This window comes from Epinephelus lanceolatus, chromosome 15 (genome assembly GCF_041903045.1).
Source record: "Epinephelus lanceolatus isolate andai-2023 chromosome 15, ASM4190304v1, whole genome shotgun sequence".
Taxonomy (NCBI): Eukaryota; Metazoa; Chordata; class Actinopteri; order Perciformes; family Serranidae; genus Epinephelus; species Epinephelus lanceolatus.
In genome coordinates this window covers 29405867-29420716 of record NC_135748.1, presented here as the reverse complement: position 1 = coordinate 29420716, position 14850 = coordinate 29405867, and the positions used below count along the sequence as shown (strand labels likewise).

Genomic DNA, 14850 nt, shown 5'->3' with positions numbered 1-14850 from the left:
TCATTCAATACATGTTTTTTTTAGGTGCACAAGGTGGTGCTGGCCTCCTGTAGCCCCTACTTCAGAGCCATGTTCACCAGCAGCTTCAAAGAGTGTCGCGCCTCGGAGGTCACCCTGCGCGACGTCTGCCCCGAGGTGGTGGGAAGACTTATTGACTTTGCCTACACCTCCCGCATCACAGTGGGAGAGAAGTGTGTGCTGCACGTTCTTTTGGCTGCCATGAGGTAAGCACACAGACAAGACCTCTTTACCCTGACTTTTTTTTTATCTTTCAGGATTCACCAGTTAAATGTTCTTCTTTTTCTTCTTCTTTGTTTTATACAAGGTATCAGATGGAGGATGTGGCCAAAGCGTGCTGCGACTTCCTCACTAAGCACCTGGAGCCTGCCAATGTCATCGGCATCGCCCGCTTTGCTGAGGAGATCGGCTGCACGGAGCTGCACCAGCGGAGTCGAGAGTACATCAACACACACTTCAGTGAGGTGAGGTGCAAATACAGAAGGGGCAAACACAAGTTTTCCTTTGAAATACAGTCACATCAGGTATTTATGAAGGTTACTTTATTTTCATTTGTGCTTTACTTTACGTGACACAACCACATGACACATGCACACACTCCTGCCACGTTGTTCTCACATGGCAAAAAGAAGGAAGCCACTGAAAATGTTGTAGTGATGTCCAACCCAGTCAGTGACTCTGTACCACGCAGGAAGACGCATGTGCACGACATCGCCCTGAGAGAGCTCCAGGACAACTCCATTGGACACATGCTCGTGGTCATCTTGGTGATTCCAGGCGATGTTTAAAAGAACTCTTTGGTTGTTCTTGTGCAATGCTGCGCCCATGTGGTAGCCTTTCCGTCCATCCATGGTATTAAACCTGAAGAAGTAGACGCCACTGACGGGGGCTGTGAAGAAACCTGCAGTGGAGCACAAACAAAGAGCTTCATGAAAACAACATATCTAAACCTACGTTAAATAGTAAACACTCACACAAACACATACCTGTGTAGACGTTGTAAGCATTGCCGATGTTAGTGATGACTTGCGGGTATATCAGTGTAGTTTCAGCATTGAAGGTTCCCACTGTTCCAGTCAAAGCCACAGAGAAGGCCACTTTGGGTCCACCTGTGAAAACAGAGCATGAAACGTACATGTGGCGCCCGTTCTTTATTTATCATCTGTTCAAGTTGGCTCACACCAGGTGATAGATATGCTCCTGTAGCTGACAGCTGGATTTGACAGTGGCACCCTCGGAATTTTTCACAGGGGTGGCCAGATGGGGCGACTGAAAATCTTTGGGTGGCTTACCAAAACCAAAAGTGACAACTGAATTGCATGAATTCTTTGATGCTGTGTCAATATGAGAGTTAAGAAAATGCACACTGATATACTTTGTTTTCTTATTTTACATTTAACATCACTAGTAATCTGATGTCTGTGTGTGTAATCTGTGTGCGGTCCACATCCTCCTCCTCTTCATCATCATGCACCTGAATATTACTATCTGTCCTGTTGAGCGTGAGCTGTCAGAGTTATGAAATGATTCTGTGATCCCCGTTCCTCTGTCTTGTCACGGCTGTGTCCCGCCGCCATATTTTCTTCACTGATTCTTGATCAAACGTCACTAAAGGCTCTGATGGATGCAAAAAACGCAGAAAAATCGAACCTGTTCCAAAAATTTTAATGACGGACGAAAGTTTCAGACTCAGTGTGTAAACACGATTGACACAATGTGGGGTCGTATATATTTTTAGATGTGTAACAATTTCGGACGAAAAAAATGGACTCAGTGTGCAGAGGCTGAAGGGACAGAATATTTACTGGGAACAAGCCTTTTCAAGTTAAGGCGAGACTCGTAGGTACCCATAAAACACGTTTTCATTCAGATATCTTGACGTGAGAGTTCAAGGGACCCCTTAGAAAATGGCCATGCCAGTTGTTTGGAGCGTCATTCAACCCCCTTCCCAACAAGCTATGCCACCATGGTTGGTACCAATGGATGCCTTAGGTTGTCTAGTTTCACAAGTTACCAGTATCTTCATGCTGGATTAAAAAGTCAGTGCACCACAACTTCTTAAAGACAGTAACATCGGCCTCTAATTATTTTTGACAGGGGGCCAGTGGAGCAACTGTATCAGGGAGGCCCTGCCCGCCCACCACCCTTGGGGGCACTACTGATGGCTTGGTGTGAATTAAATAAAAGAGAATCAGATGAATGTCCATGAGATTATAATTTCCTATTCCTTCCATTGTTACCTGCCATCTTTTTTTCCATCTCCTCTGCCCGCTCTTTGAAGTGACGTAACTCCATCTTGGTCGCAATCAGCTCTGCTCGTAGATCTTCAGCTGAGTTCTCCTGAGCTTGTACTTTGTTTTCACTCGCTGCCAGTCTGCTCTCCATCAACCTCAGCTCCTCCACCGTGGCTCTCAGTGCCCCCAGCTCAGCTCTGATGTCAGACTCAGAGGCCGTCTCTGCCCGAACCAAAGCCCCTGACAGGCACAGGGTCAGCAGCAACACTGGAGCACGCTTCATTCTGTCTTTAGATCTTAAAGTTGTTGATTGATTTTACATGAACTGTACATAGCAGGCGGTAAGTCACCAAAGAAGCTACAGAACATTACAGTTTATATGCATTTTGTATGCATACCAGTAAGTCACGCCCTAGCATCAGCACATCTCATTGGTTAGTACTCTGCTTAATGTCCTTGACACTGATTAAGTTTTATTAAATGCTGTGCTCATGTGATATGATATCTTTGGGAACAGTACAGCTGCACTGTTTCATGGCTACCTGAGCCAAGGTCAGGTAATTTGGCACTTTGGTTTGATGACAGCATCAGTATTTCAGGCTTAAACTTGTGCACTCTTTCCCTGTAGCTTTTTTTAAATGATGGAAACTACCTTTGGTGAGTGTGTGAATGCTCCTTGTGTCTTTTAACACCTGCCCACCAGCTCATATGAACCACTGAATATTTTAACTTCAAATGATATCCACATACAGTAAGTAAATCCAATCTGAAAAATGACTAGAATATGCATATTCAGTTGTCAGCGTGTCTTTATGTGGCTGTGCTCTTGTGTCCCTCTGTCCCAGGTGACTAAAGAAGATGAGTTCTTCAGCCTGTCTCACTGCCAGCTGTTGGAGCTCATCAGTCAGGACAGTCTCAAGGTGCTCTGTGAGTCTGAGGTGAGTAGCTTTAAAAGGACTAATTAAAAAATGACAGACAGCCACGTAAGGAACATTCAGTGAATGTTCTGTCTTTTATGAAGCTCATTTTTTTCCTAATAGTTGTTGAACTGCATCCGTGAAATGCATGCATTATTTGGGTCAAAGCATAAGAACAGTACTGCATATTGTAAGATGTTCTGACTGTGCACACCTGAAGTTTTACCATAAAATGTAGAAGTTGAAGAAACGTAAAAGAACAGTGTGTAAGTGTAGGGGGGGTTTAGTGGCATCTAGTGGTGAGGATTTCACATTGCAACCAGCTGAAACTTCTCCCGGTTAGAATTTCTTCAGTGTTCAGTTTTTTATACCAGGAGCCGAATTATCCACAGAGGCTTTTTCCCTCCCAAACAAACAGACCTGGCGATTTAAACCTGTAAAAACACTCAATAAAGCAGTTTGACGTTACAAATCAGTGTTTCTAGGACGTTGTTCGGCATGTCACAGCACCTGCTAATGTGTGCTCACCTTTTTTCTCTGATAACTTAATATCGATATGTTCAGGAGGTTTTATCCAAGAGCCAAGTTGTCCACAAAAGAAACAAGGTTTCTTACAAAACAGTTCGTAGGATCCATGCTAAAAATGTAGGTGTGTTGGTTGTGGCCGACGTGAAAATGCGAATGGCCCTATCTAGAGCCAGTGTTTGGTCTGTCTGTTCTGGGTACTGAAAACATGGTGCACTCTGTAGATGAGGGCCGACTCCCTATGTAGATATAAACAGCTCGTTCTAAGGTAACAAAAATTGGTGATTATACACTAAAGAAAACGTGCTTCTTATATTCCATTTCTGACAGTGCATCCCCCTAATCCTACACACTGGACCTTTGCAGTAACTTTGGTCTGTAAAGTCAGAGTTATGAACTTGTTTGTTGTTTGTTTGTGTTTTATGTCTCACACAACAGTCAGCTCATGCTAAAAAGGTTCGACATACCTTGAGAAATCTGCACAGATGCTGTTGGTTGAAGTTCTGAGGAGTGTTTCTTAATGAACATAGCAAACCACAACTGATATGTCTCAATAAATCCTTGTCAGGTGTATAAGGCCTGCACTGACTGGGTGCGCTGGGATATGGAGGGCAGAGCCCAGTACCTGCACGCCCTCCTGAATGCGGTTCATATCTACGCCCTGCCTCCTAAGTTCCTAAAGAACCAGCTCCTGTCCTGCCCCATCCTCAGCAAGGTAAACTACAGCCTCAATTTATGTTCTCTTGTTATGGAAATGAGTGGATGGATAAGAATATGCAGGGATTGTCAGTTACTGATCATAAACAGTATCGCTAGTGAAAGTGAAAGCCAACCGCAGATTCACTCTTGTTATGAGACGAGCTTTGTCCACTCCCTGTTTCACTTTACTGTAATATTTGTAGCTTCTTCTTGTATGCTGCTCACGGTCTGTCACTTGGTCGCTACCTTTTTATAAGATCCCAACGTCACCTGCACACTCTGCCCAGGAACCTCCCGAACACAGCAGAATAAGAAGAAAATACAGGCAGAGGGCAGATAAATATACCGTCACACACTTCTAATAGGTCACAATTGATGATGAAGAGGGATTACTTGTGTATATTTGAGGCTATACATCAGAAAAATCCTGCATAGCATATCTTTAAATATTGTTCTGTATTAGTATTTATTCCAGAAGTCTTTTTTTTTCTTCATTCACTTACTGTCTCTTTAAATGTTTTATCTTTTGACCATTCTTTTGATTTCAGGCCAACTCCTGTAAGGACTTCCTGTCTAAAATCTTCCAGGATATGACAATAAGGAAGCTGCCTCCTGCACCTAACCGTGGAACTCAACTCATCTATGTGGCTGGCGGGTATTTATCTCCTACAGTTTCCTTGACAGCATTGCTTTGGTTGCACAGATACTCTGAAGGTAGCAACACACACTCTGGGACCTATTTCTGACATTGGCCATCAGAAACTGATTATGAGACAACAGTTTGTGTTAGTGATGTCATTTCTCACACTTTATGAGATATATTAAAGTGAGTGAGCTGTGTTCACAGTATAGAGGTCCATGAAAGTGCCTCATAGATTCAGAAAAAAGTCTGCCACCCAGTGGCTGTTAGGAGGTCATCCACTCTGTGCTGCTTACAGAGGTGCCCTGCTCTCTGAGTTCATGCATGCACGCCACCCTCCTATTTCATAAGCCCTTTGTTTATAGTGGCATACTGTATGTTGACTTATTTTCTTATTTTTTAAAGCACAGGTGAGTTTTTAACCAAGACGGCCAGTCTAAAATTAAAGTTTCACCATGCATTCAGGCCACAGCAAGTGTAATTATTAAGATAGAAAGGTCATCTTGGCCTCAAATTGAAGCTTATGAGCTTGGGAAGTTTTCCATGTACAAGTGAGGAAGTGACATTTAGCATAAAGTGCTGAAAAACATTTTTTTTACGAGAATGTGTCAAGCAGACAGTATTTCAGAATGGCAGCAAGCCCCTTTCACACTGCCAGATTTTCCGTGAATGTTGGGCCGTTTTGCCGGCAAGCTGCAAGCATTTATACACACAGAGCCAGATTGGCGAGTTGATTCGAGGTGCCCAATTTTCCACCTCGAAGGGTAGTCATATTGGCGGAACCTTTTAAGTTTAAAAAGACCGAGGCGGCCTTCCGCAACGGGAGGGGCTGTTGAAGACTTGTGTTGATGACGATGCACGTGCGACCCACTGGCGGTGGATAAACAGGAAACAGCTGATGGCGGGAATTAGCGAGCAGCGAGTAGCAGACACTGTAAAGATGACCAACTGAGGAGACAAAGAATTGCGCGCCCTCCTTGCCCTCGCAAACGAAGAGGCCAGATGACAGGAACGATGAAGAACGACTTACGAGAGAATCACAGGACTGACCAGCTGCAGCTTCCCTCCCACGTTACTGTTTACGTCACACACTGAGTTACACATTTTGTTACTTGCTCACGCCCCTCATTGCCCTGAAAAAGGCGTGTTCTGTATGAACAAAAGTAGGTAGGCATCATTTTGCTGCACTCCCCGATTTTGTTTTTATACTGGTAATGCTGAAGAAGACTGATTGGGCTTTCCTGCACAATTCCTGTTTTAAAAAGGCTTTATTTTGCTACTTTCCCCAATGTTTCAGGATACTCCATGCCAGATTTCATACTTGTATGACTTTTTATTCAATTGTAGCACCTCGATATTTGTATTTACATAATGCCGCCAGAAACATGTCTGAAAAATCGGGTTTTTGGCCCTGAGTTGGGGATGATCGTATCAACTTGTGATGGCGTAAGTTATAGGTTAACAGAAAATGATAGTGAAGAAAAGGTAGCAGAAAACATGACAGCAGGTTCTGGCTTCAGCCTACATGCACACATGTATCAGCAGAATCTACGCGCTGTTGGAGAACAACTAATCAGAGTGGAGGAGTCTCTAACGCAATCAGTCATGTCGATCACTGCTCGTGAACAGCAGACAAACTGTCTATCATATGAATTAAGATTCTGTAACCGCATTGACAATTTCTCACCTCAGTTTTTTTTCAGAAACATATTTTAGTGTACTGTTTAGCTGTAGAGTGAGAAAGTTTGCTCCAACTGGTGGGAGATGCTTAGTTTTTGCTCCACTGTTTTAAACATGGAGGCTGGGTCGCAAAGAACCACTCTCCCGGGTGAAAGCTGGTGTTTGTTGGACCAATCCACCACCCTGACTTTAATTCTTGTCCCACTGCGTTTCCCCCTGACGCTGCAGAGCACAATTAAACTATAATAGCAAACGGCCACGTATCATGCCAACGTTAAAGGACGGCTTTTTTCATCAGTGTCTGACGCTGCAAGTCACTGCCCAAGCGATAGATTTCAACAATTTTGGAATGAGACCGGGCTCGCTGAAACTTCTCCCATGTGCCAAGCATAAATTCCTGTTTAGGAGTCCTTCAGTGTTTAATGTTCGGGAGGTTTTTACCGTGAGTTGAATTATCCACAAAGGTCTCTTCCTCTCCAAAACAAACGGACCAAGTGATTTAAACTGGTAAAGACACTGAATAAAAAATCAGTGTTTTTCCGATGCTGCTCATCACTGAGGGGCTTCTAACTACGTGTAAACACAAATGGCCTTATCCAGAGCCAGTGTTTGGTTTGTCCATTCTTGGCTACTGTAGAAACATCAGGGTTCAACATAGCAGACTCTGTAGATGAGAACCTGCTCCCTTTGTAGATATAAACGGCTCATTCTATGGTAACGAAACATAAGGATTCTTATTTTCAGGTGGTTATACACTAAAGAAAACAACTTATTGTATTGTATATCATTTCCGTCAATATATCTCCCTAAATCCTACACACTGGACCTTTAAGTCATCGGCCTTGGTCGTGTACTTCTTAAAGAATGCATCAATAATCGAGTATGCATATAGAGTGACTGTACCATTTTCTCATCTCTGTCCAGATACCGGCAGCATTCACTGGCAACCATGGAGGCTTATGATCCCAGAAGGAATGTGTGGCTAAAACTGACTGACATGGGGTCTGCGTGCAGTGGCCTGGGAGCCTGTACGCTGTTTGGACTGCTCTACACTGTAGGTTGCACCAGTTGTGTCATACCACCAATGAAATGAGAGTTTTAATTTCTGAGTAAAGACATAATTATATGTTATGATACGAGGAATACAAAACTGGGAAGCTAAAAACTGTAAGCTAACACGGGTGTGGTGTCACTGTACTGGCACATTTCTGCATAAATATAATGTCTAATCCTGTAATTATTTTACCCACTTTCCTCTTCTCGCTTTTCTTCTTCCACCTGTCAGTCCTGAGTGGACTCATGTTTGTTCTGACAAGTTTAAGAGATCAACGTAATCTCTGTTCAGGTCGGAGGCAGGAACCTGTCGCTCCAAAACAACACCGAGTCCAACGCCCTGTGCTGCTACAACCCGATGACCAACCAGTGGAGCCAGCGAGCCTCCCTCAACATCCCCAGGAACAGGGTCGGCGTGGGCGTAGTGGACGGCTGCATCTACGCCATCGGGGGCTCCCAGGGCTCCACGCATCACAACACGGTGGAGAGGTGAGAAGTGTGCAAGGATTTATTTATTTAACTAGGCACTTGAGAGGTAATTTGATTTTAATGACATCTTATTTATGGGGATGAATGTAATGAGCGTGGATTTCCTCCCCCACTATGCACACATTCCTAGATTAAGTGCATTTACCTCAGTGTAAGTATGGATAATGGCACCAGAGAGGGATGAAATGAATAGCTGCCATTCAACCTAAAGAGCAGTCAAGAAGTTCGCAGGTATTCCTCTTAGCCTAATTAGACAACAACACGGGCTCTTTCAAAAACATGTCGAGACACACTTCCCAGGAATGTCGATCTGGTCGGGAATGCTTCACATCTTTGTTGCTGCCACCGCCAAGCAGGGAGGAGTTGTTCATGCTGTTATAAATCACTTTCAGTCAATTAATAACAGAGCCACATGAAAGTTTCTTTTGATACTATTAGCTGTTTTTGAAAAAGTGCTTCAGACGTAACCTCCTTTTTATATTGAAGGGTATAGATTTCTAAAAGATGGCGGTCACAAGAGAATTATAAGAACTCATCAGACGCTACTTGGAAGTGTCTTCATGAGAAGCTGCTAAATATAATGAAAGCTGATAAAACTATTGAAATGAAAATTCAATGTGAAACGCATCAAAGGAGATTAGAGCATTTATAGTAACAATGGTTGGCACAAAAAAAAAAAAAAAAAAAAAGGCTTTGCGCTTAAGGATGTCTCCCAAATGAATCCAAGCAACATGTAAGACATTCAACAGGGAGTTATACTTCTTTGAATGTGCCTCGCTGTGTGTTGTGATTTTAGGGGTCAGAGCACGGGGTCAGTGTCTCAAGAAGGGACTTGCATTTAGTGATTTTCTCAAAGGCACTTTGCCAGGTCATGTAATGTCAGTCACCCTATCAGCAGTTCACAGGTAGAATACACCCAGTGCTGAGAACTGATTTAATCATTAACCATTGAAAACATGTAGTCCGACCTGCCTCATCATGACTCAGTACTTTGTAAAATGCAAATAATACGAAGATTCACAACAAGAAAGTTTTTATCATTCTATCATTATCTGTTGTTATTCCAGTATTAAAGGAGCAGTTCAGCATTTTAGGAAATGCTTGCTTTCTTGCCAAGATGAGAGGACGAATACCACTGTCACATCTGCCCATTAAATATGGAGCCACAGCTTGGAGGAGGCAAGTGCTTTTGTCTTAAGCATAAAGACAAAAGCGCTTTTTTTCTGTTTCCACTGTGAAAAGTTGTGGATGGTACCAATGGAACTGTTCCTTCCCGTCCCCATTTTCGGTCCCCCCTCTGTTGGGGTACCTAGCACACAGATCTGGTACTAAAAGGTGGAGCTGTGAACACTGCAGTCTGTTGATTGGTCAATAGAGGACGGTCACTCTGCTCAGGGCTGACTTGTGGCTGGTTTTGAGGCTCATGTAACCACTGTTCATACCGTGGAGTTTTATTAGTAAACTATAACTGTAAAATAAGCAGCTGGAGTCGGGGAAAAAAACAACTTAATTCACTGGGCTGATTGCCAGCGACTTTTAAGGTGGAATGTTAACTTGTAATGTTGCTCAATGCATGAGTTGATGACGTGACTCAATCAGCACTCTATATGACAACTGTGACCATCACTTTAGTTTTTATATGACTATATGAAGTGTCGTGGAGCATTGTTCCTGTGGGCAACTCTAAACCCCTGAGCTTGTCTGAGAAGGACTAAATACACAAACCTGCTATTTTTAAATATCCCATGGAGAGAGACACTCACTGCAGCCTGTTTTATTTTGTCCTGAAAATGTCAACGTGCAGCCTCGTTCTGTGAACGATAAACGAGGTGCAGACTTCCCTCTGCGTCAACATTATTTGAGGAAATACAGTGAGTGCTAACAACCCCGCCCACATTTAAGACTGGAAATGTTAGGGTCTAGGTACCATGTCTGAAGGGTTACTTTTGGTTCCAAAGGTACCATACCGAAAGAGTTTGGTGGAAACGGGGCCTTAGTGGTGCACAAAGCCAAAATGGTTCAACTGCTGTGTATAAAATTACCCGGGAATTATTGGCACTACTTAGCCACCGTGCACTAGAACCCAAACAGGCCCCATAAGAACTTTATTGTTCTCCAGAGTGGGACCTTTTGTCTTGAACTTTTCACCCCCATGCTGCAGCCACACAGAAACATTCCACAGACAGAAACGTGCATATAAACTGTATATAAACTGCATACTGCATATAAACTGTATATACCTTTGGACAGAGCCAAGCTAGCTGTTTCCCCCTCCATTCCGTCTTTATGCTAAGCTAAGCTAACCGTCTCCTGACTCTATTCAGTTAACAGAAGTGAGTGTGGTATCAATCTTCTCATCTAACTCTCAGCAAATGGAAAAGCCTACTTTAAAAAAAGGGCAGGCTATTCCTTTAAAAGAATATGTTAAATAAGTCATTTATCTTACTGTATGAGATGAGATCAGTTTGACCTTTATTCAAAGACACCATGGACAAAGAGTTAAAATTTAACAGTCTGTTCAGAGACGTCTGTTGGACTCCCCGATCATGTAGACTTTCTTGTCTCTGTCTGCTCTCAGCGGTGTTACAAACTCTTTGGCTTCAAATAAAGCTTGTCAATAGTTGCCAAACATGGTTGCCAGCTTAACCTAATCCACTTAAAGGTGACTGGCTCGTGTAGATTGAGAAGGCCGCTTCACACAGCCGCTGCCCCGTGGATCATCTCACGTTCTGCAGCACCGATAGATACACTGATGTGATTATTTTAATTGACTGATATGTACCGACATTAGGAACTGTCAACAGATTATCACACTGACTACACGCACGGCACATCCTCTGTGTGGTTTACAGGTGGGATCCCGAGTCTAATCGCTGGTCCTTTGTTTGCCCGATGTCGGTGGCTCGTCTGGGTGCCGGAGTGGCGGCGTGTGGGGGGGTTCTGTATGTGGTCGGGGGATACGATGGGCAGAGCCGCTGGAACACTGCTGAGAAATACCAGCCGGACACGAACACCTGGAACCAGCTGGCACCTATGAACACTATACGCAGCGGACTGGGTGAGTGTGTCTGTACTCCTGTCTTCATGAGAGCCAATCTGATTAAGTAAATAAGATGTTATGTATTGATTAATGAGCTTTAGATGTGCTCGTAGGCAGATTATTTGGGAACTGCCCATTGGTTCAACAGCCCATTGGTCCGACATCACATTGTTCTGACCATATTAAACTCATTGTTCCGAAGTCCGTTCCGAAATCATCATGATGCCCTGTGGTTAAGGTCTGGTTAGGTTTAGGCACAAAAACCATTTGGTTAGGGTTAGGAAAAGATCATGGTGTGGGTTAAAATGAAAAAGAAAGTGATAAACACATAAGCCGTGAGCCTGCTCCGCACCATACGCCCGCCGCGAGCCGTTCAGCACCGCGGACAGTCGGACTAATGGGATGTCGAACCAATGGGCTGTCGAACCAATGACATGGACCCGATTATGTCACCTTCAGATGGAGCAATGCTAGCTGTTTCCCCCTAACTTCAGGCTTTATGCTAAGCTAAGCTAACATCTCCTGACTGTAGCTTCATATTTGTGGTGTGGTGTCAGTCTTGTCATCTGACTTTCAGCAAGGCTAATCTTAATTATTAAAGTATTAAGTTTGTATGCTAAGCTAAGCTAACGGACTGCTGGTTTTAGCTGCGTATTTACCAAACAAAGCTGTACCAATCTTCTCATCTAACTCTCAGCAAGAAAGCCAAGAAGCCATTTTGTCACCATTATGTCAAAATGTTCCTTTAAGTTCCCTCTCTGTGTGTCTTTGCAGGATTGGTGTGTGTGAACTCTCACTTGTACGCCATAGGAGGCTACGATGGGCGGAACCAGCTGTGTTCGGTGGAGCGTTACAATATAGCCAGGAACCAATGGGAGCCCAGGGCCTCCATGCAGTACTGCCGCAGCGCACACGGAGTCACGGTCCACCAGGGGCGCATCTTTGTCCTCGGTCAGTTGTATCACTGCTCAAAAAATAACAAATTGAAAATTCAAACAGTGTTAGTGATTACACACTCACAAAAATATTTGATCAATGATTACCTGTGTTGGCTGGTATTGTTTTAACCTCATGAGTCTGTGTGTGTGTGTGTCGTCATGGCGAAATGTGGTCCAGGTGACATAATTGTAGCGGTAACTACCACAGAAGCCATTTTGAGTACTTTGCCAGGTGCTTATATGTCTGTCTGTCTGTGGGCAGATTTTTTCACTGCAGTTACATCGCAACTGTGCAACATGCAGTCACGAAATTTTACAGGTGTGTAGTTGAGACCAAAATGAAGGCCAGTTTAAAGATGGCCGTGGTCCAAGCAAGGGAGCTGGATGTAGGGACGTAGGAAGTAGGGAAGGGGCCACTGGCTGCACGCCTTATACCCCTGGCTAACGACAGGTGTGTTGCTGAAAACACACTGGCGGCTGAGTTCGAAGATGGGTGTGGTGCAAGCAAGGGCGCAGGGGAGGGACCATTGGCCCAACCACTTTACGCCTTTGTTGGACATTTGCTTTAGATTGCCGATTGCTGCATCTTGGCTGGAGTGATTCTATCGCTAGATGGTCTTTTTTTTATGTATGTTTAAGTGTTTTTATTTATTTTATATTTTTCATTATTGGCTTTTTCTGTTTTTTTCCTTTTTCTTAGATTTTTTTTTTTAAAAATTTATATTTTTTTTTAATTCTTTAAACTTTTTTTCGTAGTTATATTTTATTGTATGTTCCACCCGTGTATTTTAGTTTACAGTTTTTATTGATGCTTGTATTGATGACTGTTGCTTGCTTGAAGTCAAGCCTGTCTTGTGTGCCATCACTAATAAGTACATTTTCAGTTTCATGTATCTAAGCCTGTTGTACCGTCTTATTTTTGTGGGCTGAGTGTGCAGCCACTTCCACAAACACTTATGTTTGAGTCTTATGAGTTAAAAGAAGTTTCAGTTAGTCGTCATCGTAGAGTAGAAAAACCTTTCATATCTGTGGTATTATTATGTCTGGTTACGAGACTTGCAGTTGTGACGCCGCCGAGCCCAGGAAGAAATGTTCTTTTAGACAACATTCATGCAGGTAGAGGCAATAATAGTACAGACCTGCGAAGTGATTAGATAATTCTGATTAACTGGTCGACAGGAGGTCAGGAGGCTCAGTGTGGCTCAGTGACTCAGTGTTGTTAATTAGAGTAAAGCATGGTTCAAATGTGAAGAGTAAACAGACGAGCAGCAGCAAATGAGATGTCACATCAGGAAGAAATAAATCGCGTTAGTGAATAAAATCAATTGAAAATCATAATGTAATAATCTCCATTTTTAAAAAACAATTCCACTAATCCATTTATTAATTGACAGATACATAACTTAAAGACAGAATCATTTAACAGTTCACTAACTGGTGTATTAACAACCTTATTAAATGAGTGTGTGTGTGTGTGTGTGTGTGTGTGTGTCCATCCAGGAGGCTTTAACCAGCACGGCTTCCTGTCCAGTGTCGAGTTTTACTGTCCAGACAGAAACGAATGGACGTGCGTCACCGACATGCCCGTTGGACGCAGCGGCATGGGCGTCGCTGTTACCATGGAGCCCTGTCCCGGCAGCCTGCCTGAACAAGAGGAGGATGAGGAAGGAGCCACATGAGGAGGAGGAGGATAAAATCGGTGTGGTTATGGTTCTACGTGGTGCTGCTTTTCAAGAGAGGGGTGAAGTGCATTCAATAAAGTAAACATTCCAATTTACGTCCCCGCTCTCGTGGATCTGGTTGGTGTCGCCCCGCGGAGAACTGCAGGTAAAGTTTGTGTGGAAACACTGAAGGAGAAGATTTCTACATCAGCTCCGGGGACACGTGATACAGAAAACAACAAGGTGCTACAGAAGTAATCCCAAATAATGGTACTATTTAATTACTGTTGTTCCTCAGAAGTTTATAATCTCTAAGTGTTATTTTTGTAAATTTAATGAATGAATGGCCTTCAGCATCCTGATTTCTAATTCCTCTGTGTTGTATCTCTACCTCTATCTGTGTCTCTGTCCAAATGAGCACTTTTCTGTTTGTGCCAATATAGTTTCACCCAGAACTGCCAATTTTTTATTTTATTTTATTGATTTTTGTGTGTGTGTGTGTGTGTGTGTGTGTGTGTGTACTCACCATAACTTGTGTTTCAGGAAATAAAGTTAATCAAGTGTATATCTGCCCCGTATGTTCATCATTTTATCTTTACTGACCTCTTGTGATTTCATTTATCAAAGGGCTGGAACAGTGACACTTAAGGCTTGTTTGGGGGGTCGTTGGGGGTTGGCTGCAGTCGGCAAGATGTCACCACTACCCGTTTGAGGGCAGGCAACTGGCTTTTGGACCTACTCCTGAGAAGGTCCATCTCCACGAAAATACAATAAAAAGATACATAACAGCCAAAAAATAAAGAAAATGACCTCAAAAAAACAACAACACACAAAGTGGGTACAAAGAGACACAAAAAGACACATCAAGGCCAAAAAAGACACAAAATTTCCTTTAAAAAAAACAAAAACAAAACGGGTACAAAGAAACACACAAAATAACTACAAAACGGGGCAAA

At 43.2% G+C, this 14850-nt stretch overlaps 2 protein-coding genes across 2 annotated transcripts in view; one reads left to right on the top strand and one right to left on the bottom strand.

Moving 5' to 3' along the window:
- keap1a (kelch-like ECH-associated protein 1a) overlaps window positions 1–14459 on the top strand; it is a 28954-nt gene extending 14495 nt beyond the window's left edge. Inside the window, exons 3-12 of the mRNA XM_033642809.2 lie at window positions 25–224; window positions 326–482; window positions 3098–3190; window positions 4263–4409; window positions 4942–5048; window positions 7638–7767; window positions 8059–8255; window positions 11108–11313; window positions 12070–12246; window positions 13734–14459. Of these exons, the coding sequence (XP_033498700.2) occupies window positions 25–224; window positions 326–482; window positions 3098–3190; window positions 4263–4409; window positions 4942–5048; window positions 7638–7767; window positions 8059–8255; window positions 11108–11313; window positions 12070–12246; window positions 13734–13912 (1593 nt within the window). The 3' untranslated portion in view covers window positions 13913–14459. The remainder of the gene's footprint in view (window positions 1–24; window positions 225–325; window positions 483–3097; window positions 3191–4262; window positions 4410–4941; window positions 5049–7637; window positions 7768–8058; window positions 8256–11107; window positions 11314–12069; window positions 12247–13733) is intronic.
- LOC117267126 (complement C1q-like protein 2) lies at window positions 489–2535 on the bottom strand. Its single transcript, XM_033642810.2, has 3 exons — window positions 2259–2535; window positions 1005–1127; window positions 489–919 (listed from the first exon to the last, which is right to left on the bottom strand). Exons 1-3 carry the CDS (start codon window positions 2533–2535, stop codon window positions 633–635), a joined length of 687 nt encoding a protein of 228 aa, XP_033498701.1. The 3' UTR covers window positions 489–632.
- Window positions 14460–14850: the final 391 nt, after the last annotated feature.

Coding starts and splice junctions, on each gene's coding strand:
- LOC117267126 (XM_033642810.2), bottom strand. CDS start 2,535: ATGAAGCGTGCTCCAGTGTTGCTGCTGACCCTGTGCCTGTCAGGGGCT. Junction 1,128..2,258: donor GATGGAAAAAAAGATGGCAG/GTAACAATGGAA, acceptor CTGTTTTCACAG/GTGGACCCAAAGTGGCCTTC. Junction 920..1,004: donor TGCTTACAACGTCTACACAG/GTATGTGTTTGT, acceptor GCTCCACTGCAG/GTTTCTTCACAGCCCCCGTC.